The sequence below is a fragment of the Podarcis bocagei genome (genome assembly GCF_964188305.1).
Source record: "Podarcis bocagei genome assembly, chromosome: 10".
Lineage (NCBI taxonomy): Eukaryota > Metazoa > Chordata > Lepidosauria > Squamata > Lacertidae > Podarcis > Podarcis bocagei.
In genome coordinates, this window is record NC_138135.1 from 27,759,297 (window position 1) to 27,776,929 (window position 17,633).

General features: G+C 42.4%; 1 protein-coding gene and 1 long non-coding RNA gene across 3 annotated transcripts in view; both read right to left on the minus strand.

The window, feature by feature from the left end:
- Nucleotides 1-3,125: 3,125 nt before the first annotated feature.
- Nucleotides 3,126-5,757, minus strand: LOC308596408. Its single transcript, XR_014012519.1, has 2 exons — nucleotides 5,347-5,757; nucleotides 3,126-5,304 (listed from the first exon to the last, which is right to left on the minus strand). It is a non-coding gene; the product is annotated as an uncharacterized lncRNA (long non-coding RNA).
- Nucleotides 5,758-13,297: 7,540 nt separating this feature from the next.
- Nucleotides 13,298-17,633, minus strand: part of SLC41A2 (solute carrier family 41 member 2) — a 45,500-nt gene continuing 41,164 nt past the window's right edge. For both annotated transcript variants that reach the window (XM_081211306.1, XM_081211307.1), the window contains one exon: nucleotides 13,298-16,320. In XM_081211306.1, the coding sequence (XP_081067432.1) occupies nucleotides 16,135-16,320 (186 nt within the window). In that variant the 3' untranslated portion in view covers nucleotides 13,298-16,134. The remainder of the gene's footprint in view (nucleotides 16,321-17,633) is intronic.

Sequence of the window (17,633 nt, forward strand, 5' to 3'; positions counted from 1 at the left end):
TATCTTGGGCCCAGTGTCCTCCCTGGCTTCCTGCAAAGTCGGCACCTTTGCTCAACCCAGCCTTCAGAGAAGGCACCAGCAAAATGATTGGGAAGGGCTGTGAATATGCTGCATACACCCTACCCCTAATGCCACGCTCCACCCATGACATGTGCTCCAAAACAAAGAACATCCTGCAATTGAAGACATGATCATTGGTTTCCCATAAGGCAGAGACAAGGATAGATGTTGGGTGACTCCAGCTCCCATCAGCCCCTGCCAGAATGGCCAGTGGTCAGGGGTAATGGGAGTTGCAGTAGAACAACACCTAGAGGGCCACAGGTTTCCTATTCCTACTGTATCCTAATGAGTGAACCAGCACCACGTTCTGAACTATTGCAACATTTTTAGGTTCCCATTGCAAATATGAAACGACAGCAGGGACTCTCCTTTAGGGTGGATCCCTGTGCGCTAGAATACCTGCACAAAACTGAATACCCTACAAAGGAGCAATTTTATCAGAATACCATATATGATGCCCTGTGTGATAGCATCGGCCTTGAAAGGGACAGCCAGAGTTGCTTAAATATATGTGTGTATACATGCATAATATTTAAAGTCTGTGACTGAAAGAAATGTGAATGTATCTTGTACAGAGCAAAATTTTCAAATCTCTACTTTGCCAGACATGATGTTAATATCATTTTTGACTTCATACTTGGCATTCCCTTGTTTGACATCAAGATGGATAAGAGGTGATTCATCTGCATTGCCATGATAAATACTATCGGTAATAATATTATTTAAGGCTGCAGTGGCTAGTCGGACGAATGGTTAGATGGACCAAACGATTTTAAATTGGTTAATTAAAAATATGCCCCCAGTTAATTGGGCTGCAGCTTTTGAAAACAATATAGATTTTTATAAAAGTACTTGCACAGACCGTAGGTAGCAAGCACCGTCTTAGAAGAAGCATTTCTACAATCTCATATAGAAGCCTTCTAAGGTCGAGCCTCTGTGGTGGGTGCTTGTTATCACCTAAAGCAATTAAAGAATGTGTTTTTTCCTTGAGAACAATTTGAGAATTTTTCTTGAGAACAGATTGGAAAAACAATTAATTAATGTGTTTTTTTTTTCAAATCCCATGATTTATGAAGATTAACTTAATTGGCTGACAGTCCTAATATTATTGTAACATGTAGCCCAACATGTTGAAAATGATTAGTGGATTTTGAGTTTCCAGCTTGTTTTCCGGAAAAAAATAAAGAGTAGAATCATAAAATCATAGAATTGTAGAGTTGGACACCGAGAGTCATTTAGTCAAAGCCCTAAATAGCCCTAGGTAAAGAATAGTGTTTCAAGTGCTTAGTTCTCTTCACATCTGTTATCTCAGTCAGTGCCGTGCGGTGAAATTTTTCCTAGGGGAGCAGTTAGGGCCAGAGGCACCAGCTTGCAAGGGCCATTGGGGAGGGTGGTCGACACACACACAAACATCGTGCTCCCCCTCCCCAAGCCAGTAAAAGGCTTCCTGGGCTTTGGGAAGGTCTAATGTGCCAGGAACATTGAGGGGACTAGCTTAGTCCCCTGACCACACACCACTGATCTCAGTAATTATACAGCACTGTAAGAGAGGCTGGTACTTCAAGGGCCGACTTGTGGCACATTTGGTAAGCAGAGCCTGATCCAAAGACCTATTTTGTAGTGGCTGAGGGGTGTAGCACATGCTGGAACTTTGACTTAGCATCACGTCACCGAGGAGGATACCAGATATCACATGACTTGAGCAGGGCAGCCCATCATATGCAGAGTCTGGATGAAAGGGATGAGGGGCCTGAAGGCGAAGGAAATCATCATTGGGGAATTCTAATGCCCTCAAGCAAATGATCTAAAATTCAATAAACGTGTTCAATTCAAGTATCGTTGGAGGAAGACATTGTTCTGGTGATACTACTGTCACAAGGAATGTCACCAGCTACAGAAGTCACAGGAGGCGGCTCCATTTCATTCGGTGAAGCTGGTTCACAGGTGCTGACTGGCACCTTGACTGAGTCGCAGCAAAGAACCTTGAGAAGAGAGCTGGAGAGTCTCTTTCAGTGCTGGACCCTGTCTCTGTCAGCTGACTTTGGCCTACATCAGATTTTGCCACCCTCTGTTCCTCAACGTATTGCTTGACAGTGTCTGTGAGAGGACTGATACCAGTAAACTCCTTGCAAACTCAGGTTGTGTATAAACTATTCCATTAAAGCACATTCAGTACACATTCTTTCCCTCAGATAACTCTGGGCACTGCAGTTTACCCCTCACAGAGTTACAATTCCCAGCATCCCTTAATGAACTACGGTGCCCAGAATGCTTTGCGGAAGAGAACGTGCTTTACGTGCATAGTATGTGCAGAGGCACAATCAGCAGAATGGGGCAGCAGCGTCCTGGTGTTAAGGGTAGATTGTGCCATGCCTGTGCCAGGCTGCAGGGAGTTGGGGATTTGGGAGTGCTCCCTTATGTAAGCAGACAAACAAATGCACTCTTCTTTTTTGAATTATGCTGAAAACTTTACGCAGCCAGGGCAGAGATTCACCAGTTCTTTTCCTGATGTTTTATAGTTGTAGGCAGTAGGAATGGACAAATCCATCAATTTCCATTTCCCATTTTTCCTATCTTAAATTTGGTTCATCCTATTTTGACATATATTTGTGAATTGTTGAATGAAAAAGCCTACATGAAAATTCACAACGTATTCAAGTACATTCTTCCTGATATATACATTTTTTTAAAAAATGCAGTTTTACTAGTATGTGCAATTTTTTGGTAAGTGGTTTCCACCAGATGGAACACATTTTTTTACGTTATTTTCACTCATATGCATATTTTTGCATTCTACAAGTTTTAGTGTCTTTTTCATATGCATTCTTTTGGATGGAGAACTGCCTCGAAAATTGGAGAAGTGTGAATTTCAAAGGACAACTTTGGTTTGCTTTGTGCGTCATTTTGGATGGTGCAGATTTGGGAAGTTTGCATTAAAGTGTGAACCAAATGAATTTCTCCCCCGCTATAAACCTATATAAACGAAAATTCAAAAATGAACTGGAGTGGAACACTCTCTTATCCAGTAGAAATTGTTCTGTGTGAGATGGCAAATTGCTATTAAAAAAAAATAATAATTTTCAGATTTTGAAATTTACAAGCAATTGTCAAACAACCAAAACAAAAAGAGAATTCCCGAAATTCCCATGGACTTCCCTCCTTCCCTCTGTGGGTCCTTACCTTAACTTTTTTTCTTCCTGCATCCTCTCTATTAATCCAGTTCCATTAAAACCATAGTCCAATGTTAAACTACAAGTGTCTTTCCAGTCCTACTAATAATTTTAATTGTTTACAATGATTTTTAAGGTAAATTATATATTTTCCCCATTCCTTACTGAAACTCTCATCAATTATCAATCAGTGAGATGGCAGATTGTGGTACGATGAGTAGTATATTGTCTGGAAATTGTTTTAAACAGGCAATTATAATTTATTCATTACAAATTAGCAGCGAGTAAGGCATGTATTCTGCCAGTGAAGAGCACTGCAAAGTTTGCTTATTGTTAGTTTCTTTTTACTTATGGGATGCCCAACTGAGTAGGCAACAAGTGAACTATTTATGATGCAGTGCACTGTTTTTTATCTGTGGCGCTGTTTTGACAGAGATCAGGAAAATACACTATGGGAAGAATAAATTGAATTCTTTTCTTTACAGTTCTCATCTGTCTTGTTTGCCGTGAGCGGAAAAGAGAATAGGATTCCATTTTTGAGGAAGGAGGTGATGATCAAACGCTTTTCGCTTGTCAGTATTGCACTCTAGACTGTCACTACAGGGGGAGGAAAAATTAGATGGTTCAAATAAAAGGTTGGCTTTTGTTGTTCTCTAAACAAAGCTCTGTTATTTTGGGATTGGTAAAGTGTCCCCCTCAAAACAGACTTGTTTATAACTGTAACTTGCCTGAACCAGATCTTCCCAGATCTTAAATGTTAGAGGGAATTGACCCCCTAGGATGCTGAAATGTGTGTGTGTGTGTGTGTGTGTGTGTGTGTGTGTGTGTGAGAGAGAGAGAGAGAGAGAGAGAGAGAGAGAGAGAGAGAATTAAGAAATCTCATGGCTGGGGTCAATTGCAGAGGTCTTTCCCATTTCAACTTTAAAAGCATGGTTGAGTGGCTTTTTAGATCTTGAACCCTACTGTTTTCTCTGTTGTTGGTTTTAGTCTCATGGTTTTTTTAGCTTGCTTTGTACACCACCCAGAAAACCTATTGTTAATGGACAATACAATACAATACAATAAAAGAAGAGAAAATGTGAGTAGATGCATAAATACAATGCTGAGGAGACAGGGTCTCTGCAAGAGGGGAAAGAGCTTTAAAACAGGCCCTCTACATGTGACTGCTTAATGCAAATTGCAGCATGAGGTGGTTCTCCATCTGCCAAGGTGTGTAGGGTTGCCAGACCTCCAGATCTCCAGGGCCCCTCCATGTGGCAAGTGGAGGAGGACTTGAACCTCCTGGTTTGTGAGAGTGCCTTTCATAACAAAAAGAAGATTGTATTCTTCTTTATAAAATTTGTATGCTGCCCAAAGAGCATAGGTTGGTTCACAACATAAAAATACAAAATGAGAACACAAAATACATAATAAAACAAAAATGCATTTTGGAACCTTCAGCTCAGCAGGAGCTGGCCACAAATTATAGCATAGACACTCAAGAGTGGGCCTGCTCTCCTCCTTTCCCAATTAACCTTCATTACCAGGGTCCGTCCAATGACATCGCTGGAGGCCATCCCTAGGTGTCATGATTTGGTCCTGAAAGTTCAGGGCCTGGGATGCTCCTGATCTGGCAAGTGTGTGTGTGTGTGTGTGTAGTCTGTTGTGAGTCACAGAAGGTTCATAGCAAAGGTCTCTCACAGATCCTGCTGTGTTCCCCTCCACAACTTTTCCTCCCCCTACCAATAGTTTTCCTCCCCCTACCAACTGCTATTTGTTTTTGTTTCTTTTTAAAAAAATAATCCAGAACGATGAACTTGTTTCTCTTGTGTATTTCTTCAAAAAGATAGGTTGTGGATGTTTATACACAGCGTGCTCATGATGTTTTCCCATTTTCCTTTGTTTGTGTGCGTTTCCTTCCAAGGCAGTGAATTTTCATGTTGGCTTTGTGTCCCCAAACTGCAGGATAGACACTGGTGGAGGAAGAGGGGGAGATGGAAGCACACTGCCCCCAGCATTACGATCCTGGTGGGGTGCTGTCCTGGCTGCCCCCCCACGCACTGGGTGCCACACCCCCGCAGGTGGCGCACCACGCCTCCAGGACACGCCCCACGCCCCAGCGGGCGGCGCACCATGCCCCCAGAACTTGCGCCATATCCCTGGGATGCGTGCCAGCCACACCCTGCTCTCCCTCCCTCCCCGGTGCTGGAGCATGAAGCTCGGCCACTGAGGATAGAGCCCCTCTAGTTGGGAGCAAGGTCTTCATGTGGATGCCTGAGGCCTGGGACAGGAGTAATCTATCATTACTCTTTGATGAAATCCTGTCACGTTCTGAGTGAGTCCTAGTGACCCAAAAGGGAAGGGACTGCCATTCTTTAGCACCTGCTTCCCCTCATTCAGAGTCCCTTGCACAGCAAGTGCAACTCTGTGTAGGAAATCGCTCACCAAACAAATGGTTGCAATGGGTTAAAGCAGGAGTGGGGAACCTGAGACCTTCAGATGATGTTGAACCACAACTTCCATCCTCCTCCTTGACCATTGGCTATGCTGGCTGCCTATCTTGTAGGCCATTGGCTATGCTGGCTGCCTATCTTGTAGGACCACAAGATCCTCAACGCTGGAATAAGTAGAATGAGGGCTGAGGTTCAGAGATGTGCAGTGCATTCTTATGCATATTCAGAGAGAAATTGAGTTCAGTGTGTACAGGATGGCAGTCTTGGGTACCAAACTGTAGATAGTTAAACCCAGTAGATATGTGTTCTCCCTGTTATGTCTCTTTCATTTGTTTATTGCCGTCATTAACATGCTGAAATATGTCTCCCTTGGGTGATGGTCTCCCGTAGGACAGCTACATTGCAAGGAAAGTGGTGGACATAATCCAGGCAAACAAAGCTTTACAGAGCAGAGGGCTTCTCTGCCATCAGCCGCAGCAGTTTCTGGAGGTGGCAAGTGGACTCTAGGCTTGGCACCAGCACATGGCATTGTTAGGTAACTGCTTGGGCCACAGCAGGTGGAAGAGCACACCATAGATGGCTGTGCTGGGCACCAGATGAATTGCGTCTAGGAACCACCATTGTAATTTCCCACAATGACCCTGAGATATCATCAATTAAAGGCTTTGTGAGTTATTAAAGTAGTGAGGGCTGGGGTGCCACCATTTTAATTTCCCACAATGCCTCAACTGGCACTGTGTTGGGAGCCTTGTGGGAAATTACACTGGCAACACATCAGCTAGCACTAGTTAGAGCATTGTTAGCTGCCACCCCTTCCAAGCATGTTTACTAAGCAGCTCATTGGCATAGGCATTGTATATTTTGCCAAGGTTCTCATCAAAATGGCAGCCATCCCTGCCTATCCCTTTCTGGCCGCCATCTTGCTTAACTGACTGCATTCTGCTTCTTATGTTTGCCTACAGCAACATGGAACATGGGGTAGAGCACAGAGATAACATTAGGAAGTGACATCATTACAGTGGTGCCTCACAAGACGAAATTAATTCGTTCCGCAAGCTTTTTCTTCTTGCGAGTTTTTCGTCTTGCGAAGCACGGTTTCCCATAGGAATGCATTGAAAATCAATCAATGCGTTCCTATGGAGACCGTCCGGGGACAGAGGGGAAGCGCCGCGCGCCTTCCCCTCTGTCCCCGGACCTGTTTAAAGCAAGGGGCGGTGGGGAGAAGATTGCTTCTCCCCGTTGCCTGCCCCGCAATCTCCGGGGACAGAGGGGAAGGCGCGCGCACCTTCCCCTCTGTCCCCGGACCTGTTTTAAAGCAAGGGAAGGGGCAGCGGGGAGAAGATCGCTTCTCCCCGTTGCCGCCCCTTGGTTCAAAAGGTGTCCTGTCCCCGGAGATTGTGGGGCTGGCAATGGGGAGAAGTGATCTTCTCCCCGCCGCCCCTTGCTTCAAAAGAGGTCCGGGGACAGCGGGGAAGACGCAATGCGCTTCCCCACTATCCCCGGAGCTTGTGGGGCAAGCTTCGTTTTGCACCCATAGGGAAATGCGTCTTGCGAAGCGGCTAAGAAAACGGAAAACTCCTTCGTCTAGCGAGTTTTTCGTCTTCCGAGGCGTTCGTCTTGCGGGGCACCACTGTACTTTTATAGTTCTATGACGCTTTGCATCTTGGGAACTGTTGCCCATTCCTGTGCTGTTCCCCCCCCCTTTAACTGCCTCTATCAGACTGCCCCATTTTGCCACAAAACATATTTATATCTCTGCCCCCACCCCTTCAGCAAAACAAAATGGGAAGTTATTTCCATTAGTACACACTCTCATATTTAAATCCCTTTGCATTTCAGCATATTACTAAAAATGTGTTCAGATGTGTTAGCATTTCTCTAGAGCCAGCCCTACCATTAGGTAGAGGAGGCAACTGCTTCAGACAGCAAATGTTAAGAGGCAGAGAGTGCCAGCAAAGCCTTGGAAGTCAGATCTGTGTGGCCTGGCTGCTCAGCCTGCCCTTCACCCCCTAAGCTACTTGCTGGCTGCCCTCAGATGTTGCTGGAGGCAGCCAGTGTGATCAGCTTCCATCTGTGGACATCTGGGAGGAAAATGCATCTTGTTTTTCACCTCATCTCAGACTGCAAACTGTCTGAGCCTTGCATTTCTGTGTAATATTTTCGAAGGATTTAACCAAATGTTATCTACTTCAACTGGCATGTAAGGTGATGCACAGACCAAGAGCTTTTGAAGCTAATTGACCCCTCCGAAGGTTAACTATAGAAAGCTGCACTATTTTCAGGTACAAAAGGGAATGTCCTTAATATTACTCTTGTTACAGAGAGTGTTATTTTCTTACATGCATGAACAATACAAAATGTGTACATATAATTTAACATCTATGTGGGGGTTTGACTTCTTTTTCTTTTTTTTACCTATTTGTATGCAGTAGAAGGCTTGTTGTAGGAAAAGCATATCTGAATATACTGATAATAAAAAAAGAAACTAAGTTACACATTGCCAACACAAATGTTAACTGCTTATGAATTGTTCCTTTACACAACACACACACACACAAAGCCATTCAAGCCTGATTATTTTTCTAAGTAACTTCAATTAAATTGAAGAAAATAATTGAAACGTGTGTGTGTTTTTATTGCATGTCATATTTCCCATGTACTCAGCTCAAAATTATTCATGGTGTGCAGAAAGTAGCTAGAGAAAAGTCCCCCCCCCCTTTCATAATACTAGAACCAGTGGTGTAGCATGTGTTGCCAGTGTCCGGGACCGCACAGAGTGAGGGGGTGGGAGGGAGGGAGATGCCATATACATGTGCATTCAACTGCCTAACAGCGTCCACATCACCCAAGAGACTCCAGCCACATAGATAAGAAGAGTCATTCCATTGTCTGGAGAGGTCACTTCCTGGTTTGCATGGATAAGACGCTTTTAACGGAGCCCAGCAACGGAAGCACACAGCTGTATTGTGGCAGCACCGGGTGTTGAAATCTTGTGCCCCCTAACAATTTTGCCAGCCCACACTCACCAACTAGAACCCAGGGACACTGAATGAAGCTGAATGTTGGAAGACTCAGTAGGACAGAGAAAAGAAAGGACTTCTTCACGTAGTGCAGTTAAACTACGGAATTTGCTCCCAGAAGAGGCAGTGACAGCCACCAAATTAGATAGCTTTAAAAGAGGATTAGACAAATTCATGGAGAAGGCTATCAGTCCATGATGACTAGGCTCTACCTCCACTTTCAGAAGGAGTGTGCCTCTGAATATCAGTTTCTAGGAATCTCAGATAGGGAACATGTTATTGGCCTACAGCACCTATCATCCCTGAGCATTGTTAATGCTGACTGGGGCTGATGGGAATTGTAGGCCAACACTGGACAGCTACAGGTTCCCTAACTGCTGCTTTAAAGGTTTTTTTATTTTCTTAACTAGACATATAGGTATTCTTGTGACTTCGCACCATTGTTTTCCAGCCTGAATCTTCAAGAGCAAGATTGGCCCTAAACTGAAGTGATGTGGATACCTTTAAAAAAAGAAAAAAAGATACAGGAAGATTTACTTGCATGTGTTGACATGTCTCCTACCATGTTGTAACCTCAAATTTGATGTTATTTAAAACTCGAGAGTTTGGGATGTTTAACTGAGCTGTGGGCGTGGGGTGTGGAGAAGTTCCTGTGCCAGCAATGGCAGACTTTTAAAGGCTCTCTGACCTTTAAATTGCCACGATAGACCACACAGCTCACTTCTTTCCCCATCCATATTCCACATCTGATTTTATGCAGGGAAGAGAAAGACATTCCAGGAGTCTGAATGATAGCAGTGCTCTGTTCATATTTATCTTCATGAGTGAAAATGGTAATTTGTAAATGTTCCTGCCATGCCCGAGTTATTGCTACATTTGTCTTCAATCAAACGGCACCGCATAATGGATTGGCCATCTTGTATTAAATGTACATTATTACTTTGGTATAAAAATGTTATTAGAGTGAATGCAATAAGCTTTTATGTGCAATTTGTATTGCAGAAAATGATTTTTAAAATGTAGCTTTGCAGTATGGAGAAATGAAATGACAAGAACTTTGCTGATCAGATATTTCCTCCCCCCGCTGCCCCCCAAAGTCTAATAGCTTCAGAGAAGGAAATGCAATTTAGATAGGGGGACATAAAATAGTTTAGAAATAGGGTGCAATAACAGAAATAGCAAACCTGGCATTACATTGCCTCACCTATGAACTTTTAGGATTATAGAATCCTAAAATTGGAAAGCTCAAATATCATCCCTAGATGTAGGCTTACATGCACATAACATTTGGGGCATATAAATAAATCCACACTCCTATATAGATCTTTTACTTGCTATTTCTGCCCTCCTTTGTTAAGAACAAGCTGCATAGATGCTTTCCGTAGAGAAGAATAAATTTGCATGTGTAAAAATCAGAATATGACTGATCCAGCAGGTAGCAGTTTAGCTTTCCCCTGCTCTTTGAAATCACCCTGCACAACTTACTCCATGGCCCATTTTAGCAATTAGGACTTGATCTCACTGCCTCTCTCCACCTGCTCACACAGGCACTGATCCACATGCAGCAGCAGCACTCCTTTTGCCATGACGCCGCCCCATCCTCACCTCCATTGACAGCCCTTCTGCAAACAGAGAGCTGCATTTGAAGAAAAGCTGCAAACACAGCCAAGTGCTCTGCAGTAAGACCGAAATGGATTTCCCCTCAGAATTCTAAGTGTCGTTCTTGCTACCCAGCTCCCCCTTGGATGTTCTTTGCTGCTATTTTGATCTGCTACTTCGATTAACCAGCTCTCTCTCTCCATCCCCCCCCCCATGGTAGCACTTGAAAACTGCTAAGAAGTGACCCTCTGCTCTTCTGTTCTCCAAATGAGACGGGTTCCCAAAACATTTCCACCTGCCCTCCCTCAGCCCCTCAAATCCAGACCTAAGCTGCTCCTGCCTGCGTAGCAGTTCCCTATTGTCTTCCCCTTTTTCTCCCTTGCTGTTGCTCTCGTTGCCAGGCAACAGGAATGGGCCCCGGCATGTGAGAGAAGCACTGAGCAATTACCTTCCAAGTTGTTAGCATCAATGTGCTTAGGTAAGATAAGGGAACTTCGGAAGATCAAAAACAAACCACAACTCTACCGTCTTGGACAACCAATGGGGGAGTGCTCGTGGGGCTGTAGAGAAGGAGGCTCGTGAAAATGTTTGCGATTATGCTGTTTGCATAAATGCATATATTTCGCTTGGAGAGTAGTGTTTCAGGAAATTGGATCTGGAAGTTATTTTTCCATAGATGTGTCAGCTCCCACCACAAGTCACATAACGACCAAAAATACATCTGCAGATATTCTCGAATCAATGTAGATCCCGGAGATTTTAAGCTTATGTCCTTGAACAATGGAGTGTGTTGAAATGGACACCATTTGAATTCTGCTATTTCTAGCTGTCTATCAGGGCGAGTCATTGGATTGGCAGGACTGTTTCATTGATCTCTCCAGCAGTCCAATTTGCTAACTTTTCACAGTAGAGTTTTCTGGTGCACAGAGAGAAAACTCTACCCACTTTGCTTCTTCCCTGCTCCTGCTGTACTACCAGAAATACCGGTAAGCCACAATTTAGCTTAACACTATGTCAAAGCCCAGGCTCACTGTTTGTGGCCTCCAAACGAACCACAAACTGTAAACCAAGAGCAAACCTTGGTTGCAGCTCACAGTTTGTTTGGAGACAGACAAACTTCAAGCCTGGGTTCAGATATAATGCCTAACTATGGTTTAACTCCAGGTAACTCAGCAGGAGCAGGGAAGGATCAAAGCAGCCACAATTTTCTCTGTGTGAACCAACACACTGCACATTCACCTGTAAACCATGGTTGAGATTGCCTATGGTTTAAAGTGGGGGTGCAGACAAGGCCAATGAGTAGATCACCGTTTACTTTAGTGTCCCACAAGCTAAGCATAACTGTGGTTTAAAAGTGATGTGTTGCAAGCATGCTGTCAACCTTATCTCATCATGCCTGAGAATTACTTCACGGTGAGCTCTATTTCAATTTCAGGAGGTGTAACATTTCCCAGAGGTGCATATTAATTGTGGCAAAGTGTGCTGCAATTGTAGAGTTGTAATCTATTAAACATTAATGTAATGTCATAAGCTCTTAGGTGAAAATGCTTCTAAATATTTATTAAGACATGTAAATGTTTAAAGTACAATTTCAATACCAAAGAAGAAAACCTGATCTATTCTTTGTGCTATTCTGTTGCATGGCTTAACTGTGTTTTGCCAACTTGAAGAGTGCCCCAGTTGTTGTGGCAATCAATTCTTATTTACTCAAACACCCCAATTCTTTGATAAACCAGGCGCTCATGATATATCAAAGGGAGGCACTCCATTGGTTGCCATGACCATCTTTATCCATCCAAAGGCCACCATTTCCCAGGAAATGAACCAACAGGTCTTTACAAACCACATGTTTGTAGGCCAACATAAAGCAAAGTTATGGTGTAACCACGAAGATATGTTATGGATATATTATAATATTGGCATAATCTAGGCAACCAAATAGTTCACAACTAGACCTAGAATCGAAATTAAATTCATCAACATCAAAAGGATGAATAAAATAACCTTGAACCTTGAATGTCTTAGGGAGATTGCTGGGTATGGTTCATTTATCAGTGGTCTCTCTGATCTCATGTGATTATGTTATACGCTATTCGCACTTTTAGTATTAAGCGTCAGCCACACCCAGAATTCAATACCAAATGAAAGACCTAACAGCAATTGCAGATGAAACACACTGCTTCTACTGCTTTCCTCAAGACATTCAGGGATCCCCATTCCTGTCCTGCTCCTTTGGATATGTGGTCGTAACTGGGAACAAGAATGAACCTATCAGTTGTCACACTAACTGAGCCAAGCTTGTGCGTTTGTGGAAGAGGTTAGTGGCAGAAAAGAAGTCCCAACCTATGCATCTTATCCTTCTTCTGCAGGGCACCAGCAAGCTGTAAAATAATTATTAGAGAACTGTAGGGCTCTAATATAAAGGGAACTTTACAGTAAGTACAATATGGCCAAATCAAGTCCTTGCATGAGTCTTTTAAAGGATATTCTTTGCATTAATGTTCTACCTGAAAACCCACCTCACACATAATGCCTGTGGTACATTTAATGGCAGATGGTTTGCTGTGGTGGCCAAACTTTTTCCAAAGAGGGCCGGATTTGATGAAGTGAAGGGCTGTGAGGGTCGGCCAAAGTTGTTAACCTCTTTTTAGGCTTGATGTTTTTGAGCTTTTTATGATTTTACCTCAAACTTGTTGAGCTTTTCTTTAGGATTGATGTTGTTGAGGTATTTTTAGGATTTTACCTCAGGAAATAAACTGCCACAGGGGCCAGATTAAACCGACCAGCGGGCCGGATTAGGCCCCTGAAACGGACTTTGGACATGCCTGGTTTAGAGGTTGCTGGTGCTGCCACACACATGTCCCATGGCAATTACTGCTTACCTTTCCTTATATTTCAGGTTAAGTAGTATGACTGAATGTTATTCTGGTCTGGTATATTGAGTACATCTTAGGCACCGGCATACACAAATCTTGAGCCCCAAACAAATTAAAGTAGCACACATACACTAAATGGATAGTGATATATTAAAAACAGAAGAAATTTTATTTGTATTTTTCTCAGAAGCTATGTGGGTTTGGTTCCAAAAACTTTAAAATTCCATAGCCTCTTCAAACATTAAAATATTTTTCATCAGACCATAATTCCACATAAAGGTAGCTCAACCAGAATTAAGCTTAATTGCTTCTAGATCTATATCCCCAAATAAAAGGATTCTGAGTTATCTCCAACTGCTTTTTAAAACAAAATGAATAGGAGTGCTATCTACAGTACTACAGACAATGTACCATTCTGATTAATGCTAATACAGACTAAGGGGAACAAGGGAACCTAGAGGACAGTCCAATTTTCCTTCACAATTCTGAAATATTATTTTATGTGCTAGCCTTGCAATTCCAGCAGCAAAGCAGTCCGGTCATAATTATGCAAAAGCTTTTAATGCTTTTAATGTGTGGGGAAAGTTATTCATGTAAGGTTTCAATTAGAAAGCCAAACAGCTGCCAGCATCTTGAACTTCTTTGAAGATGAGGGTACTCAGCGAGCAACTAGGCCTATGAACTTTTTTTTGGCTATATCAATAAAAGTCAGCATGTGAAAACTGGGGTCTCGTACATAACTTTCACTGCCTAATTTGCATATCCACATTTGAAATAATTCAACTGGATGTAACTTGGATATCTGAAAAGGGATCCACCTTGTGCAGATTCCATTGATACTAATGGGAAGTGCAAAATGCCCATTCATTACAATTAAACTTGTGTGGCCACATTTGTGGTTTGTGGAGGGGGGAGCGGTTGCATTGCCATGGTTTAAAAAGTTATTTGCTTCGTTTATAGAACACCCAAGGCAGCACACAAAGCCAACCATAAACCGGGTAATCTTCCCACCAAACCCTCACATTCCAATTACATAAATAGCGATAAGGCCTGTAAAGTTGGGGATATAACATATAATGCCGCAGAGGTGCATTACACAAATGAATTTCAGGAGTGCAAGCTGCCTGAAAGCTCCCGTACTACAATGGGAAAACGTGGTGGTTTTTTTACAGATATTTTGAAACACAAAACCTGAAATGGTGCAGACACGATGGGAGCTATTCATTTCTTTATCAGTGTGCCACAGGCACTAGTCAACAGGTACCTGTGATACTCACATAATCACATTCTACAAAGCACTAATTGCATCACACAACTGACATACCGGGCGTGAGCAATGACATTTTCTCAGACCAAACTATTCTGGTTCATTTCATTATCAGTTATGAAATTCCCCCAGTTTGAGTGCTGGGGAAGTCTATTTCTTTAGAATAGCACTGTTCTGATTTGAAAGATGCCTGAATCCTCCAGAATGTTAGAGTAGCAACCCCAATCATTTTTGCAGTAAGGCTACGATCCTATGATTCCTGCGAGGTTATTCCGGGAACTATAGGACATTGCAGACCTGAGCAGAGGAGGAGCATCCTGAGAGGCTTCCTCATTGCAGATGTAGAAACCTCCACAGCTGGTGCTCTGAGAGGGGCAGGGAGGGATGGGACATGTTAGGAATGGATCTGGGATCTCTGGGATCCAAATTCCTTCCATCCCCTGACATTACTCACCCTGCCAACAATGGAGTGAAAATACACCAGCTCTGGAACTGGCTTATTTTCTCTCTGACCTCCTGTCCTTGCTGGTATAAACCCAGCAGAAATTTCAGAGACCATATCTGCCAGAGATTCTTAAAGACTAGATCTTCTTAAAGGCTAGAAACTTCTTAAAGAATAGATCTGCCAGAGATTTTCCCTCCCCCGCCTCCATAGGATTGCTCTTTCCAGTGATAATTTGAAAAAAAGCCCTGAGCAATCTCACACATTTTTACTCAGAAGCAAGTCCAGTGGGGCTTACCCCCAAAAGTAAGAGCATACAGGACTGCAGACTAAAATTCCAGCTGCCACTTGCTGGAAGGAATTGTGTGGCAGAACTACTTGGCTGAATATGTCCACGGTTTCTTTCTCTTCGACTATTTCTTAAATTAAAAAAACACACCCTTTCACCAATTCTCTCTCTTCAGGATCCATATTGCCGTTCCCCCATAATTACATATCAAAAGCCCCACTTTTTTCTTCTTAATTTCCAATACTTTACAATAAACCGCAAAAGACAAAACTGAACATTTTAAAACTGTGCCATTGAACCTTTTAAAATACAATCATTAATACAACATTAACGCCCATGCATGATAGTACAGAGTTATCTCTGTTAGAAACTTCTTTCCCACTTTCAGCTGATTAAACAAGTTTTTGGAATAGAAGCTGCTTTATTCTGTCTCACCTGCGACTAAAAAGGAGTGTCGAATACCCTGTAGAATGTCTTGCTCGAACTTTTCTTTATTACATGCACAAATCATCTGTTTTACTTATTTAGCAAATGGTGTCTGTTTCCAGAAGATTTAACTATAAGTGTGAACCCATTATAAGTTGAAATGCAGTCAGGCTGTTCACTGAAAAGTAAATTTGTGATGAAGAGACACATCAGTGGTTAAGTCACATCTTTCTGCTACTAATTGCCCATAAACTACGTTTCTGGACTTTCTTTCTTGGTACAGTACTGGCTGGCCTTTCTCTTTCTGTGGTGAGCAAGAAACAGCCACACTCCCCTGCAGTGTAAAAAATATTTAAAGCCTATTTTCACACTTCCACGTATTCCCCCCTTTTAAAATTAAGGCGATTTGATATCAGTGCCACCTTTAAGTTACCATAATATCCGAATTCAACCACTGTTTTGAAGTCCTCTTCAGATGAAATGGTAAGCCAAGTGGTTGTCTCCTGTTTGTCATCTTCATCTAATGGGATCAGCTGTGTGCTTGTTTGCATTATTAGTCTCCTACATCCCCATCTCTATCACCAATGAGCCACAGAAAGTGAAAACTCATGGCAAGTAAGGCAGTTCCAAGAAGATCACCAAGAGCAGTAAGGTAAGGGATAGAAAAACTGTCCGGATCTTTTCCTTTTTTCCAGAAGTGGTGAACCATCCAGTCAGCAATCCATAGCAATGTAAACACCTATGGCAAAATGAAAAAATATATAAATCACATTGACATGATATCTATGGCAGCATCTGAAATCCACTATTTCTACTAACTTATTTGAATAGAAAGGTTGAGCTCATGGTTCTTTATGTATTTTGCAAAGACTGCCTGTCGGCTAAAAAATAGACAAGATTAAGATTTAAATCAATTTGGACCTTCAGGAAATAAAGACTTATAACCCAAGCTGTTCCTGTATCAAAACACACAAAAGATTTCCTGAGTCCAAAACAATTTAAAAAGCAGGCACGTCCACTGTGATTTTTGGTATACAGACACAATGTTTCAAATACCATTTTGAAAGCGTGCGTTTTCTTAAATATTATTTAAATAGCTAAAATGGAAAATTAGATGTTACAGTATTAGGCACACTGAAATAATTTAATACTTCTAAGAGAATCCCTACCTTTGATTTGTACTACAAAAGAATTTTTAAGATGTAACCATATGGTTTTCAAATTAGCAATTTTCTGTCCCTTTTTTCCATTATGAAATATGTATAAGTTATTCAGATACACCTCCCTGCTGAAAAGGCGGCTCTGTAGCCTCGGCTAATTATGCATGTGCTAGGTGTGCTCCTCTCTGCAAACCAAACAAATATATTTGAAAGCACATGTTTTCTTTGGAAGAGACTGTCAGATTCTTTGAGGCAGCTCCTCTTTTACCAAAGCAGGCAGAAAGCGAGACTAGGGATAGCGAAGCCAGCCTTTCACATCCCCATCCCTGTCCATCTCTGGGCTCCAAGACATAAACGTGACCAGTATCCTGGAAGGCAAAGTTACATGGGGAATTGTTATAATTTGGGTCTCTTATTTCAGTTGGCCAGCACCACAACATTAGCAAGGCGATCAAAGGCAAATCTGTCCCCCTCTGCCAAGACCGAAGTTGTGCAGGTTGTGGATGACCAGAGTGGGTGGGAAAGAGTCTGGAAACAGATGTGACAGGTGGGAACATGAAGTGGCATTTGGGCGGAGATTGCATTACTTGAGGGGGGGGGAATAATTATTAGAAATTCTAATAAAGAGGAGTCTAAGCTAACTAAAGCACATACCATTGTGTCGTTTATCTAAAAATGCTTTCGAAACTGAAGTTTCACATTCAAATATATTCCTGACTGCTCAGGACATTTGAGAAACAAGGTGATTGAAATGTTGCTTGTCCTTGGGTGGAAAAGAAAAGCAAACTTGAAGGAAAGCAAATATTTATATTACAACAAAATGTAGGTTTTTCTGCCTTCCTATTGTCCTAAAGAACCAAAAGCCTCATAGGCCACATTTGAACATTATGTT